Consider the following 24930-nt stretch of genomic DNA (forward strand, 5'->3'; position numbering starts at 1 on the left):
ACTGGATGTGGCACCGATGTTTTGTTCTGGTCAACCCCAAAGGACTTCCACATGGCCCGGATAGGGCTACCCATGTCAGTGGTGACATCAAGCACATGTAGCCCAATGGATGCTGCCCTCTGTATTATACTGGGTCTATAATTATTGGCCTGTACTCTGCTTGCTAGAATTGCCACTGTAATGTGTGACGACCCCAGACTGTGTCAGTGCTGCCTTGTTTCTCTCCTCACTCAGGTAGCCTTCAGGCAGATTTGGGTGGAGCCAGTTAATTTGATATCATGAACCTGAGCAGGCTGGGCCTGAGTATTTAAACTGGCTCTCATTCTGTCTCTCACTCTGTGGTCTGAATTACTGACTGGACACTCTTTGATTTGGCTGTTTAGCTGTTAGTGTTAACAACATGCAACTACTAGCTTCCACCGTGTTGTGTTTCCAGCCAACATAAAAACACAAGCATGTGTCGCTACTCCAGTGTGACCTGGTAAAGTCACATCACCATACTGTTTGCCAGTAAGCATGTGCAACTCCACACTTGGTGAGATTGCCATTTCATCCAAGGTCAGTACGCACTCCTTTTCAAGCTCTACCTTCAGTTTTAGGAATGCAAAGACCTCTGTCAACACATCAGGTTCAGATTTAACACACTGCATCCCTCTTTGTTGGGTTCTGATCCTGGCAGGAGAATCTCCAATTCCTGCAGGGTCTTGTAACCCGTAGGATCGGCAGCTAAGTGAATTTTCAACGCCTTCTTAATTGTTTCATTGCTCCATTTCATGTTTTTTTGTGGTTAGCCTGCCCAACACCTTCATTTGGTTTACGGATGCCCCAATACCGATAACAATATTTGGCACCAATCCTATACCATCTTTAAGTACTCATAAAACTATGCGGATACAACGCACCGATACCACTTTAATGCAGACGCGTACACCCATTTAAGTTGAGCGGGTAGATGGAGGGAAGCGAGATGTCAGCGGTGTGAAGAGATTTCAGAGTTTGTAAAAGCTAGCAGTGTGAGACGGCTACAGCCAACTTTACAGGTAACGCCGGCAACATGAGAAAGAGTCAAGAGACGACCCGCGTGTGTGTGTGTGTGTGTGTGTCTGTCTGTCTGTCTGTCTGTCTGTCTGTCTGTCTGTCTGTCTGTCTGTCTGTCTGTCTGTCTGTCTGTCTGTCTGTCTGTCTGTCTGTCTGTCTGTCTGTCTGTCTGTCTGTCTGTTAAGATTACATAAGCCCCTAATTACCGTGGCATTACTGAAATTAAAGAAAATAAACTAGTATGAATATGAAGATGGTTGTATGGAAATGGTTTGTTTATAAACATTTGGATGCGATAGCTCTTATAACCATACAAGTTTAAGAACGTTAAAGAAAAATTAAAGTAATACATCCTGTATATAATACATCAACACAGGTTTCATTTTTAAAACCAATTTACATTAGGAAAAAAAAAACATTATGGAACTACATTAACGTATATTGTGTGTGTGTGTGTATATATATATATATATAAATAACTCTCACTAAACGGCACTGGTTTTCACATCTTGTTAGTTGTTTCAATTGCAATAAAAATGACACTTGCCACTGATAAAGGCCACCCCATTGGCTAAACGTTGTTTTAGTGTGGGGTTGTCACAGCCCTCCCCCTTTTACTTGCACACAAATGAAGTCACGTGGTCGGACATCTGATTTAAGCTGGTGGTGTTGTGCAGGAAAGACCAGGGGGGTGGATTGGCCCGACCAGTTGAACTGATAACATTGAAATAAGATTTTTCTTTCACAGCAGAGGTAGATTATGAACGTTGGTGTGAACGATGGAATTACTTTTTTTAAATCTGCCTCTGCATTTAACACGCTAATTTAACATATTGTCTTCAATGTTTCCCTGTGTAAAACCTCTTCAGACAATATGAGAGAAGTCTTCTCAAAGTTAAAACATTACCTCCCGGCTTGTATCAATGAATTTTACACTTCATTGTGTTCAAATGGAAGCCGCTCAAACGCTCCTGACACTGGGGAGGGGAATGCCACAGAACAGCTCGAGAGAGAGCGCGAGTGAGCGAGCGACTAAAGGGATTAGCATGCGTCAGGTCAAGAGTGTGTCTCATCCCATTGCTGGCCATCCTCAAAGGAAGCCCATGGTTCTCTACTGGGAAACACGGATTAGTTTCTGAGCGCTGTTACTGGTGACAGTCACAGTTTCTAAACAAGCAGGAGCTCTTCTACTTTCAGAATACAGCTTTAACTTCTGATCGAGACTGCAGGAACTCAAGCTGCTCAGCTCGGTTCTGATGCCATGATTAAACAATGGGATAGACCAGGCTTTGTGAAGAGTCACATGGGACAGGACTATGGCTTTTAAACAACTCAAAACTACTGGATACTCTTTGGATTGGCAAGCTCAGTTTTTTTGCAACGAAGGAACACTGTTTTTCCACCCTTCAGAGTGAATATGTCGGATTATGTATCCGACCCAACCTTTGTTGATGACACTGTCTTGGGAAAGTCTGGAAATTTCTAACCCCTATGGCATCCTAAGAAGATTTATTCCACAATGACTGAGGATAGTAAGCATATGTATTGATGTCATGTCTCCTCTCTGACCTCTGATGTCCCAGTTTCTCTTGGGAAACCTGACTGAGACGAGACAGATAGAAGTCAATCGTACCAGCAGGATTCAATCTGGTCTCAGGTAGGATGAGACTAAATATTACAGCAGGCTGTCGGACATGAGCTCGAGGCTCCTCCACGGTTGTTCTGGCACAATAATTGGAACAGTTTGTTGGGGTAGGGGAGGTTTTAAATGGTGTTAATAACAGAGGAACAATCTGAAGGTTCAAAGGTTCGAGAGAATGGAGTATCCAGAGGCCCTGGTGAGACGGAGTTTAGTACTAATAACACGGCCATGGCTAAACCTGTCATGTCCATCACAACGACTGACGAAGCTGGCCTTGAGTGGGATGTGCCAGGTGAGGACAACAAAGAGTTTGTTGAAGCTGATTATACACGAGACTACTGGGATGATGAGGACGATATTTACCAGGAGTTCGAGGAGTTGGACTTTGAGTCCCTGCCTGATCTCACGGACACCAGAAGCATCGTGTCAGATGATTCTTTCTATCCACCAGACAACTCTGATATTACCCGACTGTACCGTCCACCAAGCCCCGAAAGCCCTGAGCCCATTTCCTTCTTTAAGGCCTGTTGCAACAACAATGCTATCATTGTCAAGATCATGATCAGACAAGGAGTGACCGAGGAGGAAGTGAGAGAGACGGACAGGAACAGAAGAGTAGGTGTCCTGGTTCTGTGCGTTTACCTAAAATGTTTGACTTTCAGGCACTTCTTGGTTTGTTTTCATTGCTAACTTGAAACTGGCATAGCCCAAATGTCATCCACCAGAGATTACTGTCACAGGTTTGCTACCTGGCTTTCATCAGGTAGATGAATTAACCAGTGACCCATTTGTCCATGCAGTTCTTGTCCAGCCTTGCAGCTGACGTATGAGCAGCATCAAAACAACAGCGCTGCCATCACTTTCATGTGCTGTAAGCCACACACCTTAAAATAGCAGGATCATGACATATCAGGAGGGTTTAAACCGGTCCTGTGCACTTCATGTCACCCGCTGTGGTTTTATGCTGAGCTCAGTACAGAGAGCTGCTGAAGCACCTGAGAATGTATCAGTATTGGACCTGTTGCTTTGGTCCAGCACACTTACAATCTGATGCTAGTACATGTGCCTGTAATGAATACATGCATCACTAGGAGTCAAAGTCAACCTAAAAGCCCACAGCCAGTCTGTTGAGATGTTGTGAATGTGAGTTCAGTTAAAAGGTCTCTAAATGTCTAAAACTTAGATCAGGGGTGTCCAAAGTGCGGCCCGGGGGCCATTTGTGGCCCTTGAGTGGATTTTTTGTGGCCCTTGACTTCAAATCGAAGAATCAGAAGATTTTGGCCCCAGGCCTCATTAGATGGCATATTTCGTTCTTTTTTTTCTTTTTCATGTTAGCGAGGGAGAGCTATAAAAGCCTGACTATTCTTTCCAAAAAATTAGAACACAACAGTTTCCCACTGCAATTAATTATTGTGTATTTACATTATTTTTTGAAGAGGTCAAAATACAAAAAGTTCCTTCCAATATTTAAAAAAAACAAAAAAACCCTGTGGCCCGTGAGCGATTCTAACGCGACAATTTTGGCCCGCAAGAAAAAAAGTTTGGACACCACTGACTTAGATGATCTCGTTGCTCTACAATATTCTTTCATGCATCCGAGGTACACAACATGTTTTGGTGTGCAACATGCCGTTAGACGAGGGATAAAGCATGTTTACTCTGAGTGAACTGTTTCTCTCACCAGCATGTCACATCAGGATGTTGGATCAGGTCTTAAACTCAGGTGAGCCACTGAAGGTCGAGTCCTGCGGGAGGGTTCAGAGCAGTTGGTTAAGCCTCCAGTGACAGAAGGGAGGGTGTAACCGCATAGTGACTGTGTCAAAAAGCAGCTTGCCCTCAGAGCTCAGCCTTTAAAGGGCTCGCTAAGACATTGACCTGAGCACTAGGTAAGTGATACCTCCAGCTCATGGAGCGAGGAGAGCAGGACAGTATCAGCTGATGGTAATGTCTGTCAAGGGCGGATATCTCACTTCAGCATTGGGGGGGACAACAAACAGGAATTTTTTTAAAGAGTAAAAAGAAAAAAGAGAGTAAAGAGAAAAAATAATAGCTGTTGTAACATGTAAATAAAGCTTTTTGGAGCATTTTGAGACTAATTTCTTCTCTGATTGACACTGAGAGTAAATATCATCACAGTGTGAAACTGACAGAAATTAATCATAGCGACAAAGAACTGTAGTCTATCTCCAAACGGCTATGGCCGATCTTATTTCAACAGTAGTTTGCGTGTTTTAATCTTTATGAGGATAATAATAACAGCTAATAGCTTTCTTTTCTTTCTTTTCAATGCATATTAATATGTCACTCAGAAATACATGTTTATGATGACATGATTGGGGGGACAATTCACTATTCTTCTAGGATTGGGGGGGTCCGGACCCCCCTGTCCCCCCTGGGATTTCCGCCCTTGATAGGACGTTAATGAGTTTGGTCATTCTAGTTTGTAGTTTAGTTTTACTAGTACTCTACCACAAAGGATAAACATAAATATCAACTGCACTGTTTCTTAATTTAAAGAGACTGTTCGGAGCATGCTCCCTAAAAACTGTACAAACAGTCTGAGCCGGCTCGTTGAAAAGCGTTTCATATCACACCCATCAGCACGCATATAAAATTTACCCGAGGTACTCTGTCGCATCTACTGCACAAATGACGCACAAGTGCCATATGACTTCCCTTATTGGTTTGTCAAAGCTTCCTTTGACACTTTGGGTTTAGTATTCATGACCAGTTTACTGCCTGTTCGAGACAGCACTGTTGCACCTCACACGCCCCTCAGTGTCTCCTCTAAGAGGACGTAGGACGTCATAGGAGTTGTGTATTGTCATCTCTATCATGGGGGTTTCCTGGAGTTATACGTCACCATGACTGGATGAGAAGTTGTTGCTGGAGGAGAGCAAGGTGTTGGCTAATGCCAAGTTATGAAAGCGAAACAGATTACGCTTGTGGACATCGGCGTCGCCACCATATAATCAGGGAGGGTCGAGTCCCCCTCACCTTTTAAAAGCAGTCGTTGACACATTAGTGCAGGACGGTTGTATTTGTCCATTTCATCAGCATCAAATCTGTTCTACTTTATCACAGATTAGCCACATTAATGAAAATTCACCTAGAACTCAAACTTCCACGTTTTCCTGGTTTCCGCCACACACACCCGCAGCACACACACGCAGCACACACACACACACGTCTCAGGTCATTAGATTGTTGTTCATTTCAACAAAACAATGAAAGGTGGAAAGTGGACCTTATCTCTTTGTCTCTCTGTCTGATGTGATTCTGCTCTCTTTAAAAACAAGTAAAAGTAAGAAGAAAAGTAACCTGGGGTTCCTAGTCCAACCGTTGGTTTGACCTTTTTTAGGGTTGTGCTTAAAAGTTACCAATGTTTTTCTTCGTGGTTTGCACCTTAGTGGGTTTGTGTCGGCCCTGTGGCAGCGTTCATGGGCATTAAAGGACTGACATGTCACTTCCAAATGTAAACACAGGTGGGCTTGAAAGTTTAGATCCAGTTCTGTGTTTGTATGAAGTTCACAAGGCCAACTCTCGATGATGTGATTTCTTTCTCCACATTATGTTTTGCCATGACTTTTCAGAATTATACAAACATTCACGCCATTAAGCTTCACTATCAGAGCCACAGCAGAAACTCTTGAACGGCACTCCACGACATCAATCTAAATAATTAATCCCAGTGCCAGTTTACAAAAACAGCTGGGGTCAGAGGTCATTCTTTTATACAGGCACTAACGTCTGGACTGAGGTCCCTCATTATACTAAGCAGACATGTCTGCTATGTGTAGCATTTAGAATTACACTTCATGTCCCATCCAAACACTATCTCTGATAAAAGCAAGGGCCTGTCCAGATGTGTTTTTACTGGGGTGGCTCACCTGGGGGCACCGACTTATGCAGGGGTTGCATGACGTTTCTAGGTATACTGTCCCATAAACTGACAGCTGTTTTTTAACCCTTTCCATACCCACAAATGATGAGCAACTCAACAACAAATTCACATACTACTCATAAACTCTTGTGCACACTGTAGTATGCTGTCTAAGTCCATCCCATGATTGTGTGCACAGTGTTTTTACAACTTAAAGAACTAGCCTGTTTACAACAGGTGGATGTATACTAAAGTCCCTCCTCTGATTAGGCAAATAGCCAATCATAGATTTGCATTTTGGGGTTGCCCTGGTGTGGCCAATCAGATTTCAAGGCGGGGGCCAGGCCACCCCTGCTAGTCGAGTGAGCACTCCAGTTGGAAACCTGCGTGGTCCTTGTATTTTTATAAGAATAGTTCACCTCCTTTCCCGTGGGTCAGTAACGAAAGGTTCACTTTAGCTTTGGGATATTGTTTTTAAAGGCCAAATAGAAAACTCAAGCACTCTTTTTTTTTTCTCTGTTTCAGTCTGGCCTGATTGTGGCGTGCTACCATGGCTACGTGGACGTGGTCATTGCCCTGTCACAATGTCCGTTCCTTGATGTAAACTGGCAGGACAACGAGGGAAACACTGCTCTTATAACCGCAGCTCAAGCAGGTAAACACACCTTTGTCCTTTGAGTTGAATTTCTGAACATATATTTGTTTCATAATTATTAAATGAAACTATCATGGACATTTTTTTACCATCACCAGAGGGCATTGTTACTGCGCAGTCTTTGTAAAGTAGTTCCTTCTGAGGTAGGCTCCACCCACTCAGGTGTTTCAACTCATGGTGGGTAGGTAGGTGAGGGTAACCTCCCTGTTTCTCTCAAAGGCCTTCAAATCTTGTAAAGTAATGCCTTACTCCCATAGAAACACTGACAGGACGTGCCTGATATTTAATTACAACACTTTCTTCACCATCTCTCCTTCCATGACAGCTTTTTAACACACACACACACACACACACACACACACACACACACATATATATATTCCTCCTTATCATTCATCTAACAGCTCATTTTAAGCCTGTCTCCTGGTTAGATTACTTTGCATAATTGAACGCCTTCTCCCCCTCTGCCTTTGATGCATAATGTACAGTGGTAGATATTTGAATGTGAAGAATGAAGTTTTAAAATTGGTCCACATTAAAGCACAGGGCAGATTATGAGGTCTGATGCATCCAGTGGCAGGATCTCTATTATTTGCTGGCAATTAGAAAATTGCCATGGTGATGCAGCCACGTGTCAGACGTGGTGACCGGCCTCTCCTCTGCTAACGATGATGAATGGCTCTCTGTGCTCTGTGATGAATAGCTGCAGACTGCTCTTCATTTTCTGCTTCATTAAGAGAAGTATCGATCTGCGTTCATGACAGGGTGCTCTGTGACTCCTCAGGGGAGCAGGACGCTGAGTCCACAGCAGAGTGGGCAAACATATACAGAGAAACATCACCTAAGTCCTGAGTGTCTGGACGTACGCTTATTAACCATTTTTCTTTCTTTGACCAGACGTCTGCTTCGTCTGTCACTTTGAGAATGAATCCTGTTGTGTGCTGAAAACTCTGCCTCTCTGTAAAGGAACTTCATTACATCTGACTGTTTGCTTTGATTCACACTAAACGGACTCAGTTAGAGACGATGTGTTCACTCATGAAAGGCCTAAAAAATCTGGAGGGGAAGTGACTCAGCGGCGCCGGAAGGATTGCTTTTCAAAAACGCACACGGGTGTGGGACACCTCCATCTCTTTGGTTCCCAAACGCACACATAGGCGATCTCAGTGACCGGGTGAGCAAGAGAAAGAGAGAGCGAAAGAGATAGCACACCAATGCTACCTTTACAACAACAAAACTCAGATAAACCACAAGGTCAGATGTCTGGCTTTAAAAACAACCACCAGCTAAAAGTTGAATGTAATATACCGTCAAAGCTGTTCAACGGGCGCGTGAAGTAAAAGTCAGCGTTGATATTGAATCTCTGCTACTTGTTTATTTTGACAGTGTCAGATGTTCTTTTTTGCTCGTCAGCTGTAATTAAACGGATGTTAGCTAGCTAGCTGAGGTAGCTCATACTGAGGATGTTTGCTGCTGTTTGTGGAAAGTATTTGACTCCGCTGGACTTGAAAACAGTCACTGACAAAGATATCTGAGATGCTCCTGGACTTTACAGTGGACGAGCTGGCTGCTGCCTTCTGTTGTTGCACCACTGTTGGCCAACTTACATTAGCAGACTCTGTGTCAGTGTTACGCTAGCTCTTCTAAAACATACAATAAACTTCAAACAATTCAGCTAGCATTACGACAGGCTATCCATTGATCATTACCCCAATCAAACAGCTTCACATGGTTTGTGTCCAGGCCTCTTGGATACACGGAGAGCGTTGGAGACAGTAAAGTTAGCCATGTCTGGGGTTTCCACATGCTCGTCATTTATTACAAACTTCACATCAACCTCACAAAGGACAGCTACTATTGCATCATACACAAGAACCCTCATTTCACTGCATGTCATCATGTAAAATATGAAATATGTCACCATCATTTAACTAGCATGTTAGCACTACAAACCACTTTTATTGTTGTTTGATCATTGAAGTACATCTTATCTTTACCTTACTTTGAGGTGAGGAGGCGTTCTGTGGTGACAGACATAGGTATCCCAGAGTCGGGTTTATGTTGTTTAATAAAAGACAGCCAGGGGAGATTTTTCATCAAACAACTTTTTTGTATGTGCAGGATGAGAACAGCTAGAAGTTTATCACAGTAGGTTTAAGAGGCTTTAAAACTACCTCTCTTTTCTTTGCAGGTCATATCTTCATCTCTAACTACCTCCTTAACTACTTCCCCGGGTTGGACATTGAGAGGAGGAACTGTCACGGTTTCACAGCTTTGATGAAGGCGGCCATGCAGGGCCGTGCTGAGTGTGTCAGGGCTCTCATGTTAAATGGTAAAACACCAGGACACATTACACATGTTCTTATTCCCTCTATGAAAACCATTATACATATTGTTTAAAAATATGTTTCAGAGTAGAAATCTTCCTTCCTGCCCGCCTATTCTGTGACGTCTGTCACGGCTCTTTGCATCTCACAGGAACCTTCAGTATCTGCAAACCACACCTGCAGCAGGGCTTTATATTTCTGTGCACTGATAGAAGATGCTCAGAGGAAATGTTGTTATCGATGGAGTACTAATTGGGGTAGCTGATGAATAAGCTCAAAAATCACACAGAATATGAGAAGAAGGACAAAAGCAAAGGTACTTTGTGCCCATATAGCTATGATCAGGTTAGAATGGTGTGTGCTGCTAAAGGCTGGGTTGGTCATTTTTAAAGTTCTCTGTATCCTCCCTCGATTCCCTCAGGATCAATAAAATCTGTCCGTCCGTCCGTCCATCCGTCTATCTATCTTCACCCCCTCCCCTCTATGCTCCCTCTTAAGCCACGCCCCTCACTTACATGCACCATTGCCATTGGTCCAGAGGTGGATTTCAGCTCATGCTTTGAGTGTGGGCTCGTGCATGCATGTGGTAGAGAGGCTGTGATTGGTTTATAAAACGTGTACCGAGTGCAGACATTGGTAAACCTTTTTTACAGACTTACTGCTACAAATGACAGATTTGCTGTTTCTTTTTCGGAGAACATGAGTTATTAATTTCTGTCAGGACCTAAGAAAATTTCAACTAAAATCTGAAACATCTTCTTCTTTATTTTGGTGTGTTGAAAGCATCCATAGGCTGAGTGATGTTAACAATCAGAGAGACACAGTGAAGGGAGCAGTTTGTGCTTTACTGTGAACACAAAAGGACCTCTGAAGGCCACATGGTCTCTGCCCATCTCATCGCTCCTGTCAGCTTGTCCACGACTCCACAAGCGTCAAATTACGACCCATATTTACGTTTTAGAGTCAAGCGACCTCTAGCAGACGTATAAATAACCTCGATCCGGTGAATGTGTTCATCATCGAATGACGTTTGACCGCTAACCCTACCACTGCCCTCAAAAGAATAGTTAATTACCACTTACCTTGGTAAGCGCACCAAGCAGTGTGACGTGCAGGGTGACCATTTACTGGCATTTCTCCGTTCGCCGGTAGGGGCGCTAATTTAGGAAAGGCTCCTGTGGGTCGTATTACGTGACAGACGACCTCTACGGTCGAATAGGTTGGAGGACTTGTTGCTCCTTTGGTTGGTGACTGATGCAGTACACCGTAACACCGTCATTGTATGTGCGATGAGATGAGACTAACTTTTCCTCGTCAACCACTTTGAAACATCTTTTCAGTGGTCGTCTTTTTAACGTATTTGAAACAGACAAATACTCTGTGGGAACTGAAACAACTCCTTTTTTCCCCAGGAGGAGATATTCAGGCGCGGGACAATGGCCGCAGGATGACACCGAGGGAGTGGGCTCTCTTTACCGGTCGATACGAGACAGCGTACCTGATGTACCGTCTGATGGCGAAGCCCTGCGCCGAGCAGTTCTGCGACTCCTTCTCCCTGGAGTGGCCCATGCTGGAGGTTAAAAACATTGATCATGACTTCACCACTCAATGTTTTAGTTCTCCAAATGCACGACACAGATTGAGAAGGTGTTCGTTCCTGATGATTACTCTAAACTTCCATGTTTGATCTGGTTGTGCAGGAGCTGGTGGCCCAGGCTCAAGAGCCGCAGTCCTGCTGGAGACGTTTGCTCAACTTCCTGTCCTGCTGCCCTTACAGTTTTTATATCCACAACAAGGTGAACGCTTTAGATGATGGCGTCCTCGACCACATGGTCCGGCTCACCACCTGTCTTTCCAGTCCCATCATTGCCACAGCTTGCCACACGGTGAGTCCTGGCAGCCCCCCGTGTATTGGGAAGCGCCGTTACGCTGTACCGGAGATCCTGAGGAGGCAGCGAGTCGCCGAGCTGAAGCGTCTGGGTCCTGACAGACTAAACAACTACAAGAAATTTTTCCAGAACTCCCGGGTCCTCCTCATTCCCAAGGTTAAGGATCGGAGGGCCAGCCTACAGCCACAGCTGCTGAGCGACGTGGCAGCGGCGTCCTCGGTGGCGTTCAGACGAGCTAGTCTGCTGCCTCTAAACATGCTAAGGAGAAGCAGCGTGCGGCCGGGAATCGTGGTTCCCAAAGTGAGGCTCTGCAAAGCTCCTTCCCCGAGCTTCATACCCGACAAACTTACACTTAGCGGTAACCACAACCAGCTGCAGATCCCCAAGTGGAACTACAAGATGAAGCGGGTGGAGAGGAGGCAGGAGGAGGACCGGCAGAGACTGTTGCCTCCGACACGAAGGAGGTGACGGGAGCTTGTTAGAGCAGGACGTTCACATCTTGTTGCTTTCATTGTTGGATTGGTTGCCTTGTTTCCATCTGCATTCATGGTTCCTCTCAATTTGAGATTCAAAGAAAACGGAGAGTCATGAAAACAAAGACGTTCTGTAAAGCACTTTAATCATGGTTGGATCAGGACAACTCATAATCATAAGGAACTTAACATATCTGAGTAAAGCGAGAAAGAAAGAGAGGTGATGCAGATGTTCTTCTCATAGTCGTCAAACAGAAAGAAAATCTTGGTTAGTCCATTTCTGGCTTTTAAACTGACAGGTCAAAAAACAATAAAACATCAAATCTCTTTTAAATCTCAGTTTTTTATGCTCCTTCTTAGCCCACACTGCTTAAAAAGTTGACTTTATGGTCGACCTTTGAACCTTATTCTCAGAACGACGAATTCAAAAAAAAGAAATCAATTTCCTAATCATGGCCCGAACATTCGTTCATTTTCATTCCAGCTATCGTTCCATGTTGAAAAGTCTTATTTATGTTTGATTCAAAAAGATGTGCAAGTGAACAAGTTTCAAAATACTTTGCAGACGTTCTTGTCAAATGACACGTTCCAAACATCCGCACAGAGGAGCAGAAAGAACCAGGGCGGCCTCTCGGAGGAAACACTCGCAGAGCTGAGATCCTGCAGCAGATTGCTGAGCATGCAGGAGAAGGTTAAGAAGCCACGATGACACACAGGACAACAGGTATCTGCAAGGAAGCTTATGAGCAGCATTTGACAGCTGAGCTGGCGGAGAAGCTCACAGGCTTTGTGAGGGCTTTGTGGACAGTTTGAAAGGCAGAGCCTAAAATAAACAGCTTAGAGCCTGACTGTTCACTGCTTCTGTCTGCTGCTGAATGAACTCAGGGACGGACATAAATGCATCTTTACTTCAACATGGTTCCTTCAGTTTTACTGAACAGCAGTAATTCAAATTAAAAAGAAAGGTACATTAGTTCTGTTTCATTAAATATCCAGAGAACATTTAAATACGTCCCTCTAGATCTGAAGTCTCCAGAGAGATTGACGTGGTTCAAATAATCCAAACAGATTATTGCCCTCATGCTCTCGAGTGGTCCTACAAAGAAGCCTGGAGAGACGGTGTAGACCCGGGGTGTCCAACCACTCACAGACTAAGAGACACATTTTGGACTGTTTTACTTTGAAGAGCCACCTTATATATGGGTACACGCATTTCTGTGTCTGTCCTCCACTCTCATCCTCCTCTACGTTCCTCTCTAGTTACCACACGCACACACACACACACACACACACACACACACACACACACACACACACACACACACACACACACACACACAGACTTAAAATCTAAAAATTAACAACAGCCTTTACAGTTACACACACACACACTCACACACATACACACACACATGTAGACAGACACACACACACACACACACACACACACACACAAACACACACGCTATGGGGGGTGAATCCATTCTAAGTTCATGTACACTGGTCCATCGCGTGTGTACCTGCCTGATTTGTTCTAAACTGGCCTCATGTCAGTAGTCAGGTGTAGGGTCAGGTGAGACTGAAGCTACTGTGGTCAGAGGAGCTTCACTATCGAGCAGCGTCTGCATGAAGTCTAAGCACTGAGGAAAAAATACTCACATAAGCGTGCGTGAGTGCTGAACATTATTGAAGTGTGAAGCAGTATGTCGCCACACATGTAACTACACAAGTCCTCTCTCTGGATGTGTGTTTCCTTGTCTGGCTTCCTGTCCAGGTTATTATATTCTCTCCAGCTTGATTCACACCTGCAGCGTCATCCGTTGGAAGTAGACAAACAGCGTATTTGAAACAGAGAAGGTGCAGTGACACGCTCCAGAGACACGCTCTGTGTGAACACACAGATTGACAAGAGTGGCGGCTGTGCTGCGTAGCGCGCATGGAGTAAATTACTGACGCGTACGGGTAATGTTAAACAAACACAGGAAAAAGAACACAATTCAGTATTTGCTGAGGAGCTGCGGGTTTGCCACTCCTGGTGTCGTCCACAGATCCCTCCTGTCGCCTGGTGAACTTGACAGAACCAGCGAACAAAACTGACATGAATTTGACTTCTCAGATTTTGGCTTTTCGTCTGAGGTGAAACCAATCTTTACTTTGAAAATGTGAAATGCATCCCAGGATCTTTTGGGTCTTGACGTAGGATGCATTTATTGCAACAACTGAACCCAGAAATCAACAGTGAGCTGGACTCCATGGATCTCTTCTCATCTCTGCCAAAAACAGTGACTTAAACAAGTGTGGTTCATCCTTTATTTCTGCACAGATCATGATCATTAACTTTGTTAAGAACTGAACTGCCAAATTCTCTCTCAAGCCGTCACTTCATGAGCGACCTCTGAGGAGACTCTGGGGCTCATCCTCGGATGTTGTTCTGTAAATATCTGACTGTTACTGGTCATGTGAATCATATTACAGTACAGATTTATAATTCAAACAGAAGTGTGAAAAGTCATGTTGAAGGTCATATACAGTCACGCATCTCTTTGTCATGGAATGGCGTTTTTACATTTGTTTGTTGTGAAGCCCTGGATGTGTACAATCACAAACAGAGAAGATCTGATCATAAAAAGTATCTCACAAACAGCCCTTCACAATGTTTGGGCGTACTTTAAAAAAAAAATCCTTTTCAAATATGTTTCTCTTCGTACTGTATTGTAGTGAAAGGGCAAACTGTAAAAGCCAATAAAACAATGCTCTGGGATCTCAGCGTGTTTCCTTGTGCAGGAAATCTGTTCTTCTTTTTGTTAGCCCAGCAGAAAAGAACATCAGAAAAGGTTGTAGACTGACAGTAAATAGCAAGTAGACAGGTAGAGGCACCAACCGGCCCTCAGATTCTGCAGCGTGTTGTTCACGTGCTGTAGTGAGATTGTAAGTGTAAGTTTTAGCACCAGCACGCCGTTTTAATCAATCCTCCAACAATAAGCTCCAACAGTGTTAAAACACAGAAACAAACAATTGAGCAAACTAATAGACAAGCTACACCACAGAGATCAGAAGTTACAGTTTAGCTAGCAAAACATGTTGAGCCCAAATGAATGAAAAACACACCAACATAAAATATGACTTACATTGAGAAAAACAAACTTATTTTATAGTATTTTAGCAGAGCTTAAGAACATAAACTTACCACTGACAGACTGAAAAAGATACATGGGCTGCACCTCACCACACGGGCCCCAGCAGAGGGCGCTGCTGGGGCAGAGAGTCCCAGTGGCATTTAGTATTTTTTAGAAATGGTATTTAAACAACGGATATCGTAAAATAAGCCAAGTGGAATCATCGCCTCCGTTACACCTGCAGTGTCTAACTGCAGAGAGGAAAATGGCCACCACTCTGACCTCAGGTGCAGTTCCTCTATCAGCCACTAGAGAGCACCCTGTACATGTCATAGCAGTGTTGCATGTAATGGGAACTCATGAGGACACAGTTCTGTGCACACAAACACACAGCAGAGATTTCAGTCAAAATGTAAAGGTTACCATCTTCCTCTGTTCAGACTCACACAAAGTTCCCATTTCTTTTATGCTGAACATGAAAGTCCTTTTTAAACCTCAACCCAAGATCGTCCCACCTGACTATTGAGTCCCCTTAAATGCTGCTCCTGTCATTTTACAGCTCATTGTTATGACCCTGTTTATTGTTTGAATGAATTTCAGACAGGAACCCAAAACAGGCTGTGAAGTTTAAAACTGAAAATATCTGTAGGCTGGACTGATTGGCGGACTCGAAATTTGTGAAATGGCTGGTACTTGCATACGGTAGATTCCCTGTTTGATAGGAAGGTGAGCCTGTGAGCAATTATTGTCCCGAGGTATCTGTAAGGGTGGATCATACAAAGACGGGTTGCCAGTAAAACCATTGTTCCCCTCTAGTATAGCAGACTTGCCAGGCACTCATATTTTCAAGCAGTTTTTGGGGGCCAATTCAACTTTTTATATTAAAATACATGAAAGCCTCTTTTGGCCGAAGCAGCCACTCAGATCAAGTAGAAGGATTTACCCCTCTGTCCTTTAAATTACATTTCACTCCTTGTCTAGAAGCACAACGGAGAGAGCTCTGTTTGCTCACATGCACCTCCCTCTTATTTTATGTGCTCGGCCGTCTGCGCACACAGCCCCTTCTATTAAGTGTTTTTGGAGCGGCCGCGCCTATCACAACAAGCCCTGCGTTTCTTGACTGAAGTGTGGGTGCATGAAAGTAATATTTGTCCTTTTGGTAAATCAACAAGCTGCTCCTTAGTCTAGGAAGTCTTGAGGTCAGGACAGTTCAACCTGCACCACTCTGCACAAATCCCAGCCTGTATCGGGTTCCTCTGAGTTGGTGGTATCCCTGAGCCATCGGAGGGTTTAAGATGTCTGTGCTGGTGCTCTTGCAGTCATGTGTATGGCGTGTACAGAACAGGTGAGAGTACAGAGCCCTGAGATTGTAGATTGTGGTTGATGTGGTTGATGTGGTGCGGAGACTGTCTTAGACTGACTTAAGAGACTGTTGACTCAGATCCTCTGATATCTATCAAGAGTGACCCAGGCAGGACCCCCTGACCCAGAGGATCAGGTGCAGGTTGGAATATGATGACTTTTATTTTTTTGCACGATCATTCATTGATACCCTGGGTTGACTTGTGAATAATCAGCTTCCTGTGACTGCTGAGGGCTAAATTACGATTTCTGATTTCTATTAAACAGGACGAGATATAAACAATCCTTGATAATCTGGGTTTCTCTAAGTTGTTTCATAGAACAAGACTTTGGTCTACAGCAGCCACAATCTACACATCTGTCAGACCACCACATCAACCACAATCTACACATCTGTCAGACCACCACATCAACCACAATCTACACATCTGTCAGACCACCACATCAACCACAATCTACACATCTGTCAGACCACCACATCAACCACAGTCTACACATCTGTCAGACCACCACAATCTACACATCTGTCAGACCACCACATCAACCACAATCTACACATCTGTCAGACCACCACATCAACCACAGTCTACACATCTGTCAGACCACCACATCAACCACAATCTACACATCTGTCAGACCACCACATCAACCACAGTCTACACATCTGTCAGACCACCACAATCTACACATCTGTCAGACCACCACATCAACCACAGTCTACACATCTGTCAGACCACCACATCAACCACAATCTACACATCTGTCAGACCACCACATCAACCACAGTCTACACATCTGTCAGACCACCACATCAACCACAGTCTACACATCTGTCAGACCACCACATCAACCACAATCTACACATCTGTCAGACCACCACATCAACCACAATCTACACATCTGTCAGACCACCACATCAACCACAATCTACACATCTGTCAGACCACCACATCAACCACAGTCTACACATCTGTCAGACCACCACATCAACCACAATCTACACATCTGTCAGACCACCACATCAACCACAGTCTACACATCTGTCAGCGACAAACGTCTGTTCAGTTACATTTGAAGATTGACTGAACTCTCCTGATCATAAAATTCTCAAATAGTCCCCAATATTCAGATCCAGTGAAAGGTTCCTAACAAAAACTCCAGAAAGCTCCAGAAGTCACATGAACTGTTAAAAAACTGACCTTTTGATGACAACTTGTAACAGCCTTTAACAGCCAATGGGAGCTTCTGTTGAAAAAAGGGGCCTCCCCCTGTTTTGTTTCGTGCCAATTGCACGCAAATGTGCCAAAGTCTAACATCTCTTGTAGCCAATGAAACTCTCAAACATGAACATGCTGCTTCTATCAATGATTTATTGGGATTTCGTCATGCTCACACTAAGGGGAGTGATTTAAAGTATGAGTGGCTTTTAGAAAAGTATTAATTTAGTATAAAAAGTTTTTAAAAAATTGAAACGCCAAACGTATCATATTTGATACATGAGTTTTCGAGCCCTCCTCATGAGTAGTGTGACAATGTTTTCCCAGGTAAATCCGCTTTCCAGCCATGCTACAACACTGCCATTGAGGAAGAAATGGACACATTCGTTTTTTGCAGAAGAACTTTGCCCATTTTGAAAATACTAAGGTAAAAAAAAAAAAAATTAAATTGTGTGAAGCATCAATAGGAACTCTAAATCATTCAGTTGTCATTTTGTTGTATTTCATGCATTATGAATAAACTAAGTCAACATACAGTCTTCTTATTTTTCAAGTAAACTAATTAAATGTTTAAATTACATTATTTGGTTCATTCAGAGCAAAAGAAAAAAATAGATATGCAACTTGCTGTATCATGATGACTAAGGATAAGGATAAACTTTATTGATCCCCAATGGGGGAAATTTGGGTGATTGATGAGTAATTTGGTGTTGAAATGGTATGATTGATAGCAACTTTGTTTTTCTTACTGATTTTCACTAAAAACGGATCAATTCAAATAAAAAATACACCATAATCAGTTTTTGTTGTGTGCATGTGTGTTTTAAATGGGGAAAAAAATACAGTGTTGAAAACTGCAAAATGAGTAAAACTAACTTAAATGTTTTGTCTTTAAGACTTCCACTCTCCCAGTTCCATTGCTGCATTGTTGCTGTTGGATTTTCTTGTGTAGTTTTGGTTCAAGAAAAACCTGCTGTATCAAATATGATACAAATTAAAACTCCTACAGTATATGGAAATTGATATTTGATTTTTTTTGTGGTTGTTTGTCAAGAAGAACCATTAAAGCCTCCAGTTTCAAAGAATTGAAATTTTCTGTCAATTATTTCATGGTTTGGGCTTGACAGGGTTAAAAAGATTAATAAGGTAAGACAGGCTCTGAGCTATGAATTATATTATATTGTATAACTTTCATCGTCTTCTTTCGTGCGGAGGTGCTGCACACTTTTAAGCTCATGATGTTATTTTATTCTCCATGCTGGTTCTTCCACTCCAATCAGTATCATTCTGAAAAACTCAACAATGGTATCTAAAGGTGTGAAGCTTTTATAATTGGCTTCATAAAGGGTAAAATCTATTTCAACATAATAGTGGCCAGTATTTGACTCAGTCCTGAGTTGGTGTCAAGCCATTTGGTTGTCTTTCAAACATCTGCCTTTTGCTTTCTGGCACCCGATGATCTCCAAATGTCTGAGTGTCCTTAAACTCACCGTCCAAAAGAGGTGGGAAAAAGTTCATTCTCTGAACTGACTGAAAAATGTCTGTTTCCAGGCAAGTTCCAAGTATTTTTAATTGGACCCTGTCAAAAAGACATTTCAAAATAAAAGCTTGCAGTATGGTGTCGTTTACTGTTAACAAAAAAGACATACTTTGTGAAAGGTATCAACAAAGACACAAACAAATAACTCCCAGAGCCGCAGGTTCTTCGATGGTCTGTTTATATTTTTTCGGAGCAGTTGCAATCTGTTTGAGGCGATAAAAAGATTCACAATTCTCTTTTGAAAACACATTTGGTCTAGCAACAAAAAGGTCACCAACATTTTATCTCCATACACATCTTAAAGTCAGTTTTTTTACTGCCTAAGGATCACAAGGACATACATGACGTTGTCAATTCCCAGATGCTCACTAACAAATACAGCAGTTCAGCTTTTCATCATCCGGTGTTTATTAGTATGTTTGTGTGTGGGGAAAGCAGTCATTTTTCATCATGACCTTTAGGACTTCTCAAACAGCACGGGGCGGGAGAACCAGCCTTTCTCATATTAAAAACCTTTACTTCCTGATTTACAGACAACAGACACTCGTGCGTTCTTGGTGCAGTTTGAGCTCTTCAGCAGGTGCCGATTGATCCTAAGTGAGGGTTTTCATGCTTGGGGGCACGGTTGTCTCTAATGTGGTTCAGGACGGTCAGGTGTGACCGCCCATGGTCGGTCATTTGTTTTCGCTGCAGAGGGAAACAAATAGTTTGTGCACAGTTAAAATACAGACATGTTGGAAATACTTCTCACGGATGTAGCACCTTTTGAAACGGCCTAAGTGACAACGTGGATCCCCGGGGCCCTGGTCTACTCTACTCCACATAGCAACAACATTACTACACAAAGTCGACAGATTAGTGTGTTGACCAGGAAATTAAACGTGAACAGAATTCCTACACGTAGCTGTTTTTTTTTTTTTTTTACTTTTCCATAATGTTGCTGCTATAAGTGACATCCACATCTGCACATAAAAAGTATATTTTTATATTTATTATATAATATATATCCGTACTCTATTAACAGTTTTGTCTACCATGAAGTTAGAATTGCTGCCCATCTCTCAGAAAAGATTTTTTTTTCTTCAAACATTGATTATTTTACAACACAGAAATCAACTAATTTTGTACAACTTTGGAGGAAGTGAAGCTCCGCCCGCTGTCTCCGTCCCTCCGGGGTTTTCTTTTTGTTCCTTTTTTTCAATCCAGTTTTTTTTTTTCTTCTCCCACAGTCCTCGGTGCAGTAAGACAGTTTTCATCCCAGTAAACACAGTTTAGAAAAACCAAAGCATTTACAAACTGGCATCGTTTAAATTGTAAGGATGTTCAGCCTAACGCCTCAGCTGAATTTGGACCCTTGAACACGCCCCCTTAACCTCCCTCCCTGCCTTGATCAGCTGAGGGGAAGTCCCCCTCGTTTGGCACGGTTATGTACACAATGAGTTCCGTCAACAGAAGGGCTCATGGGAAAGAAAAGGGGCTTTTGAGGTGTTGATGAGGAAAGAAAGCTCGGTCTGATCAGTGGACCCCATCTGTAGGGCAGTATAAGGAGCACCTTGACCTACCACAAATCATTTCTCCACACCCATGCCACGTTAGCCACACGTTAGCATCCATCTCTCGTTGAGATATGAATTTCAAACGTCTGAGTGCAGCTATCATGTGTGTGTGTGTGTGTGTGTGTGTGTGTGTGTGTAAAAGCAGGAAAGTCAATGAGAGTGTGAGAGTCCTGACATGACACAGAAAATAGTGCAATGTACAGTACACAATGCATCCCAGGAAATGTACAGTGTACATCAAATACTATACAACAGGAATCCAGAATTAAAAAAGTAGAAAGAAAAATAAAACCTGATACAAATGACAAAGTTCTGACGCACTCTTCGTCTAGAGGAGGAAACATCAAGCTGAAGCCAAAGAGAGAAAGTAAAGTTTGTGTGACCGACGTCCTACATGTCCTACAGCTCTGCTTTGTGCTTCACGTTACTAAAAGCCATGTTACCATACATATGTACACGTTCCCCGTCTCCACCCAAACATTCCCAACCTTCCACCCCGATCCATCTTTCTCTTTCACTGTCCTTCTTCCACTTCTTCTCCCTGTCCTCCGTTTTCTCTTCAGCGTGTCCGCCCCTCTTTCCTTCGGTATCAGACGCCTTCAGGTGCGAGAGGTTTTTCTGGAACTGATCACAAACTAAACACAGAAAGAAAATGTGTCCGTTGCTGTTGTTTGTGGTGGTGCATGCACATGCATGGCTGCTCCTTCTGTTCCTCCCTCACCCCCCCTCAGTTGTCCTGCTACCTATGATGCTACTCAGTAACTACAGGGGAGGATGAGGAGGGAGGGGAACTGTCCTCTCATCTTCTCCCTTTACTATTGACTCTCCTCCTGCTCCTCCTCCTCCTCCTAACCCCAGTCCTCATCTCCTCTCAGACCCAGGAGTCTGGTGAGGCTGGGTAGTGGCTGGTCTCGTAGTTGAGCTCACTGTAGGGCCGTGAGGCTGAGTAGAAGTCTACATAGTTGCCAGTGGATTTGAGACCCTGCAGGTGCATATTAAGGTCACCCTGCGGGGGGCGCCCTCCCGCGTGAACCTGATTCTCGTAAAAAGCCTGATCCTCGTAGTTGCTGTCTGTTGGTGGAGGGTTCTGGAAAGGAGGGTAAGGCTCTGACGGAAGGCCTTGAGAAGAGATCTGTAAAAAGAGAAAATGAAATGTTTCAACACAGACAGACCCAGTCAGACCCAGTCAGACCTGGAGAGACCCAGTCAAACCCAGTCAAACCCAGTGAGACCCAGTGAGACCCAGTCAGACCCAGTCAAACCCAGTGAGACCCAGTCAAACCCAGTCAAACCCAGTGAGACCCAGTGAGACCCAGTTAGACACAGTCAGAACCAGTGAGACCCAGTCAGACCCAGTGAGACCCAGTCAAACCCAGTTAGAACTAGTGAGACCCAGTCAAACCCAGTTAGAACTAGTGAGACCCAGTGAGACCCAGTCAAACCCAGTTAGAACTAGTGAGACCCAGTCAAACCCAGTTAGAACTAGTGAGACCCAGTCAAACCCAGTTAGAACTAGTGAGACCCAGTCAAACCCAGTTAGAACTAGTGAGACCCAGTGAGACCCAGTCAAACCCAGTGAGACCCAGTGAGACCCAGTTAGACACAGTCAGAACCAGTGAGACCCAGTCAGACCCAGTGAGACCCAGTCAAACCCAGTTAGAACTAGTGAGACCCAGTCAAACCCAGTTAGAACTAGTGAGACCCAGTGAGACCCAGTCAAACCCAGTTAGAACTAGTGAGACCCAGTCAAACCCAGTTAGAACTAGTGAGACCCAGTCAAACCCAGTTAGAACTAGTGAGACCCAGTGAGACCCAGTCAAACCCAGTGAGACCGTTTCCCAGTGTTACAGGTGACTTGTCCTACCTGATTGTACTTGAGGTCGTCAGTAGGTGACACGTAAGCTCCTCTGAGTAGCGTGGAGGAACCTGCAGACATTTGACCTACAGTGACAGACAGGATGAAGACTGCATTAAAGTCTGCTGAAATGTGTGTGTGTGTGTGTGTGTGTGTGTGTGTGTGTGTGGGGGGGGGGGGTCATTTGCACAAGAATAAAAATGATGAGGACAATGAGGCAGAGGTCTGAAGTCTGGGCTTCCTCTGCGTCTCGGACCTTACACACACACACACACACACACACACACACACACACACACACACACACACACACAGAGGAGATTCCTACCTGCCATGCCGTCCTTCCGGGATGTGTGTTCTCCCTTGCTGCCATGGTAACTGGCGTTACCAGTCGACTCATAGTCTGCCTTCCTCTCCTTCAACACCATCATCTCTCTGGGGGAAGCAGGGGCGCTCGCTACACTCACACACACACACACACACACACACACACACACACAATCATACAGGTTAACAAGCCTCACAGCACAACAGAAAAGCACGAGTGATTAGAAAACACCTTCCTCACCTGCTGTTACAGGGCGAGGAAAGAATCTCCTCTCGTATGATAAACCACATCAATATAATGAGACTGTATTCATTACATGGTAGCTAAAAGATGTGTGTCCACTCTGATCCTTGTGGCCTGTTGTTGGGGGGGAAGGAGTGGTCTGGGGGCATACAGGGATCTGTGTTCTGGACTACCTGAACCTCACACTGGACCATGGACGCAGCAGTGTTTTGGTAGTCTCCTGGAAAAATTGCTTAACATGTCGTGAATGGACTAAATTGTCTATTTTTATCAATTTAAACTATTTTATATTCATCATAATGTGATCCTTATTATTTCAGTTTAGTTCCCTCAACCTGATATTTCATTATCAACACAATACAGTTGCGTATTTTATTTTTTACTTTGTTTGTTTGTTGTAATAATTAAAAGTCAATAAAGTTTGAGTCATAAAAAAAGGAAACACCTTCCTCGTTGTCTGAATCTGAAGAAAGGACGCGACCCGTCTAACAAAAGCAGCGTTTTGACCTGGGTGTGATTTCAGAGAAGTAAACACTGAGTCATCCTCCCTGAATCCTTCTTACTCCAAGTGTCTTCAGGTCGCTCTCTCTCTCCTCCTCTACTCCTCCTCTTATTATCTCTGCCTGTGGATTATCACTCTATTTATCTTTGCTTTACTCACTTTGTCTAAAGGGATCACAGACAGCAAACACAGGGGAACTATTGTAACATGCTCATTAAGTGTTTTGGACCATCTTGACTCATTTCTCTTCTACTTTGTTTTCTGTCTGATTGACACTCTCCCCCCTGAACTGCTACCTTCTCCTGGTGGGGGAGTTTGAGAAGCTGAATGAGCTATGGGAGCAGGGTCTCCCAAGGCAAACAGGTCCCAGGTGACGGGTCAGTTCAAAATAGCCCATGAAGAAAACAGCGAAAAGGACCATGATGCAGCCGGGGTCTGACCCTGGAGCCAGGCCTGTTGGGGACCGTAAGAGAGCGCCTGGTAGCCGGGCCTTTGCCTGTGGGGCTCAGCCGGGCCCAGACCGAACAGACGACACAGGCCTGTTCTCCTGCGGACCCCCCACCCACAGAGGAAACCGTAGGGGTCGGGTGCAGTGTGGATCGGGCGGTGACCTTGGTGAGCCGATCCCCGGATGCAGCTTCTAGCTTTTAGGACATGACAGGTCACCTCACTGGGGGGAAGGAGCCTGAGCTTGTGCGGGAGGTCCAGAGGTACAAGAGCTATATAGTCGGGCTCACCTCCACACGGCTTAGACTCTGGAACCCAGCTCCTCGAGAGGTCCCGCGTGTGGACTTGCTCATAGCCCCACAGCTCAGTCGCCAGGTGTTGGAGTTTACCCCGGTGAACGAGAGGGTCGTGTCCCTGCGCCTTCGGGTAGGGGACAGGTCTCTCACTGTTGTTTTGGCCTATGGACCGAACAGCAGTGCGGAGTACCAGGCCTTCTTGGAGTCCCTGGGAGGGGTGCTGGGCAGTGCTCTGACTGGGGGCTCCATTGTTCTACTGGAGGACTTCAACGCTCACGTGAGCAACGACAGTGAGACTTGGAGGGGGGTGATAGCGTCCCTGATCTGAATCAGAGCGGTGTTCTGTTATTGGACTTCTGTGCTAGTCACAGTCTGTCCATAACAAACACCATGTTCGAGCACAGAGATGTCCATAAGTGCACGTGGCACCAGGACTCCCTAGACCGGAGGTCCATGATAGACTTAGTGGTCGTGTCATCTGACCTCAGACCGTGTGACTCGGACATTCGGGTAAAGAGCGCTTGGGCGCTTTGCTGCAGAGTGTGAGGCAGCTGCGGTCGC

At 44.3% G+C, this 24930-nt stretch overlaps 2 protein-coding genes across 5 annotated transcripts in view; one reads left to right on the forward strand and one right to left on the reverse strand.

The window, feature by feature from the left end:
- Positions 1-2270: 2270 nt before the first annotated feature.
- Positions 2271-12205, forward strand: ankrd33bb (ankyrin repeat domain 33Bb). Its single transcript, XM_079348790.1, has 5 exons — positions 2271-3295; positions 7089-7218; positions 9410-9550; positions 10958-11121; positions 11246-12205. The coding sequence occupies exons 1-5, from the start codon at positions 2807-2809 to the stop codon at positions 11900-11902; spliced, it is 1581 nt and encodes a 526-aa protein (XP_079204916.1). The 5' UTR covers positions 2271-2806; the 3' UTR covers positions 11903-12205.
- A 7098-nt stretch (positions 12206-19303) lies between these two features.
- The window catches only part of ctnnd2b (catenin (cadherin-associated protein), delta 2b), a 118635-nt gene continuing 113008 nt past the window's right edge, over positions 19304-24930 (reverse strand). For all 4 annotated transcript variants that reach the window (XM_079348384.1, XM_079348385.1, XM_079348382.1 and 1 more), the window contains 3 exons: positions 22882-23010; positions 22563-22639; positions 19304-21830 (listed from right to left, as the gene is read on the reverse strand). In XM_079348384.1, the coding sequence (XP_079204510.1) occupies positions 21570-21830; positions 22563-22639; positions 22882-23010 (467 nt within the window). In that variant the 3' untranslated portion in view covers positions 19304-21569. The remainder of the gene's footprint in view (positions 21831-22562; positions 22640-22881; positions 23011-24930) is intronic.

Source organism: Symphodus melops, assembly GCF_947650265.1.
Source record: "Symphodus melops genome assembly, chromosome: 7".
NCBI classification, from domain to species: domain Eukaryota; kingdom Metazoa; phylum Chordata; class Actinopteri; order Labriformes; family Labridae; genus Symphodus; species Symphodus melops.

What these genes read in the sequence shown, in the direction of transcription:
- ankrd33bb (XM_079348790.1), top strand. Translation starts at nt 2,807, where the DNA reads ATGGTGTTAATAACAGAGGAACAATCTGAAGGTTCAAAGGTTCGAGAG. An exon ending in TATAACCGCAGCTCAAGCAG is followed by an intron (nt 7,219 to 9,409) that starts GTAAACACACCT and finishes TTTTCTTTGCAG; the next exon opens with GTCATATCTTCATCTCTAAC. An exon ending in TGGAGTGGCCCATGCTGGAG is followed by an intron (nt 11,122 to 11,245) that starts GTTAAAAACATT and finishes CTGGTTGTGCAG; the next exon opens with GAGCTGGTGGCCCAGGCTCA.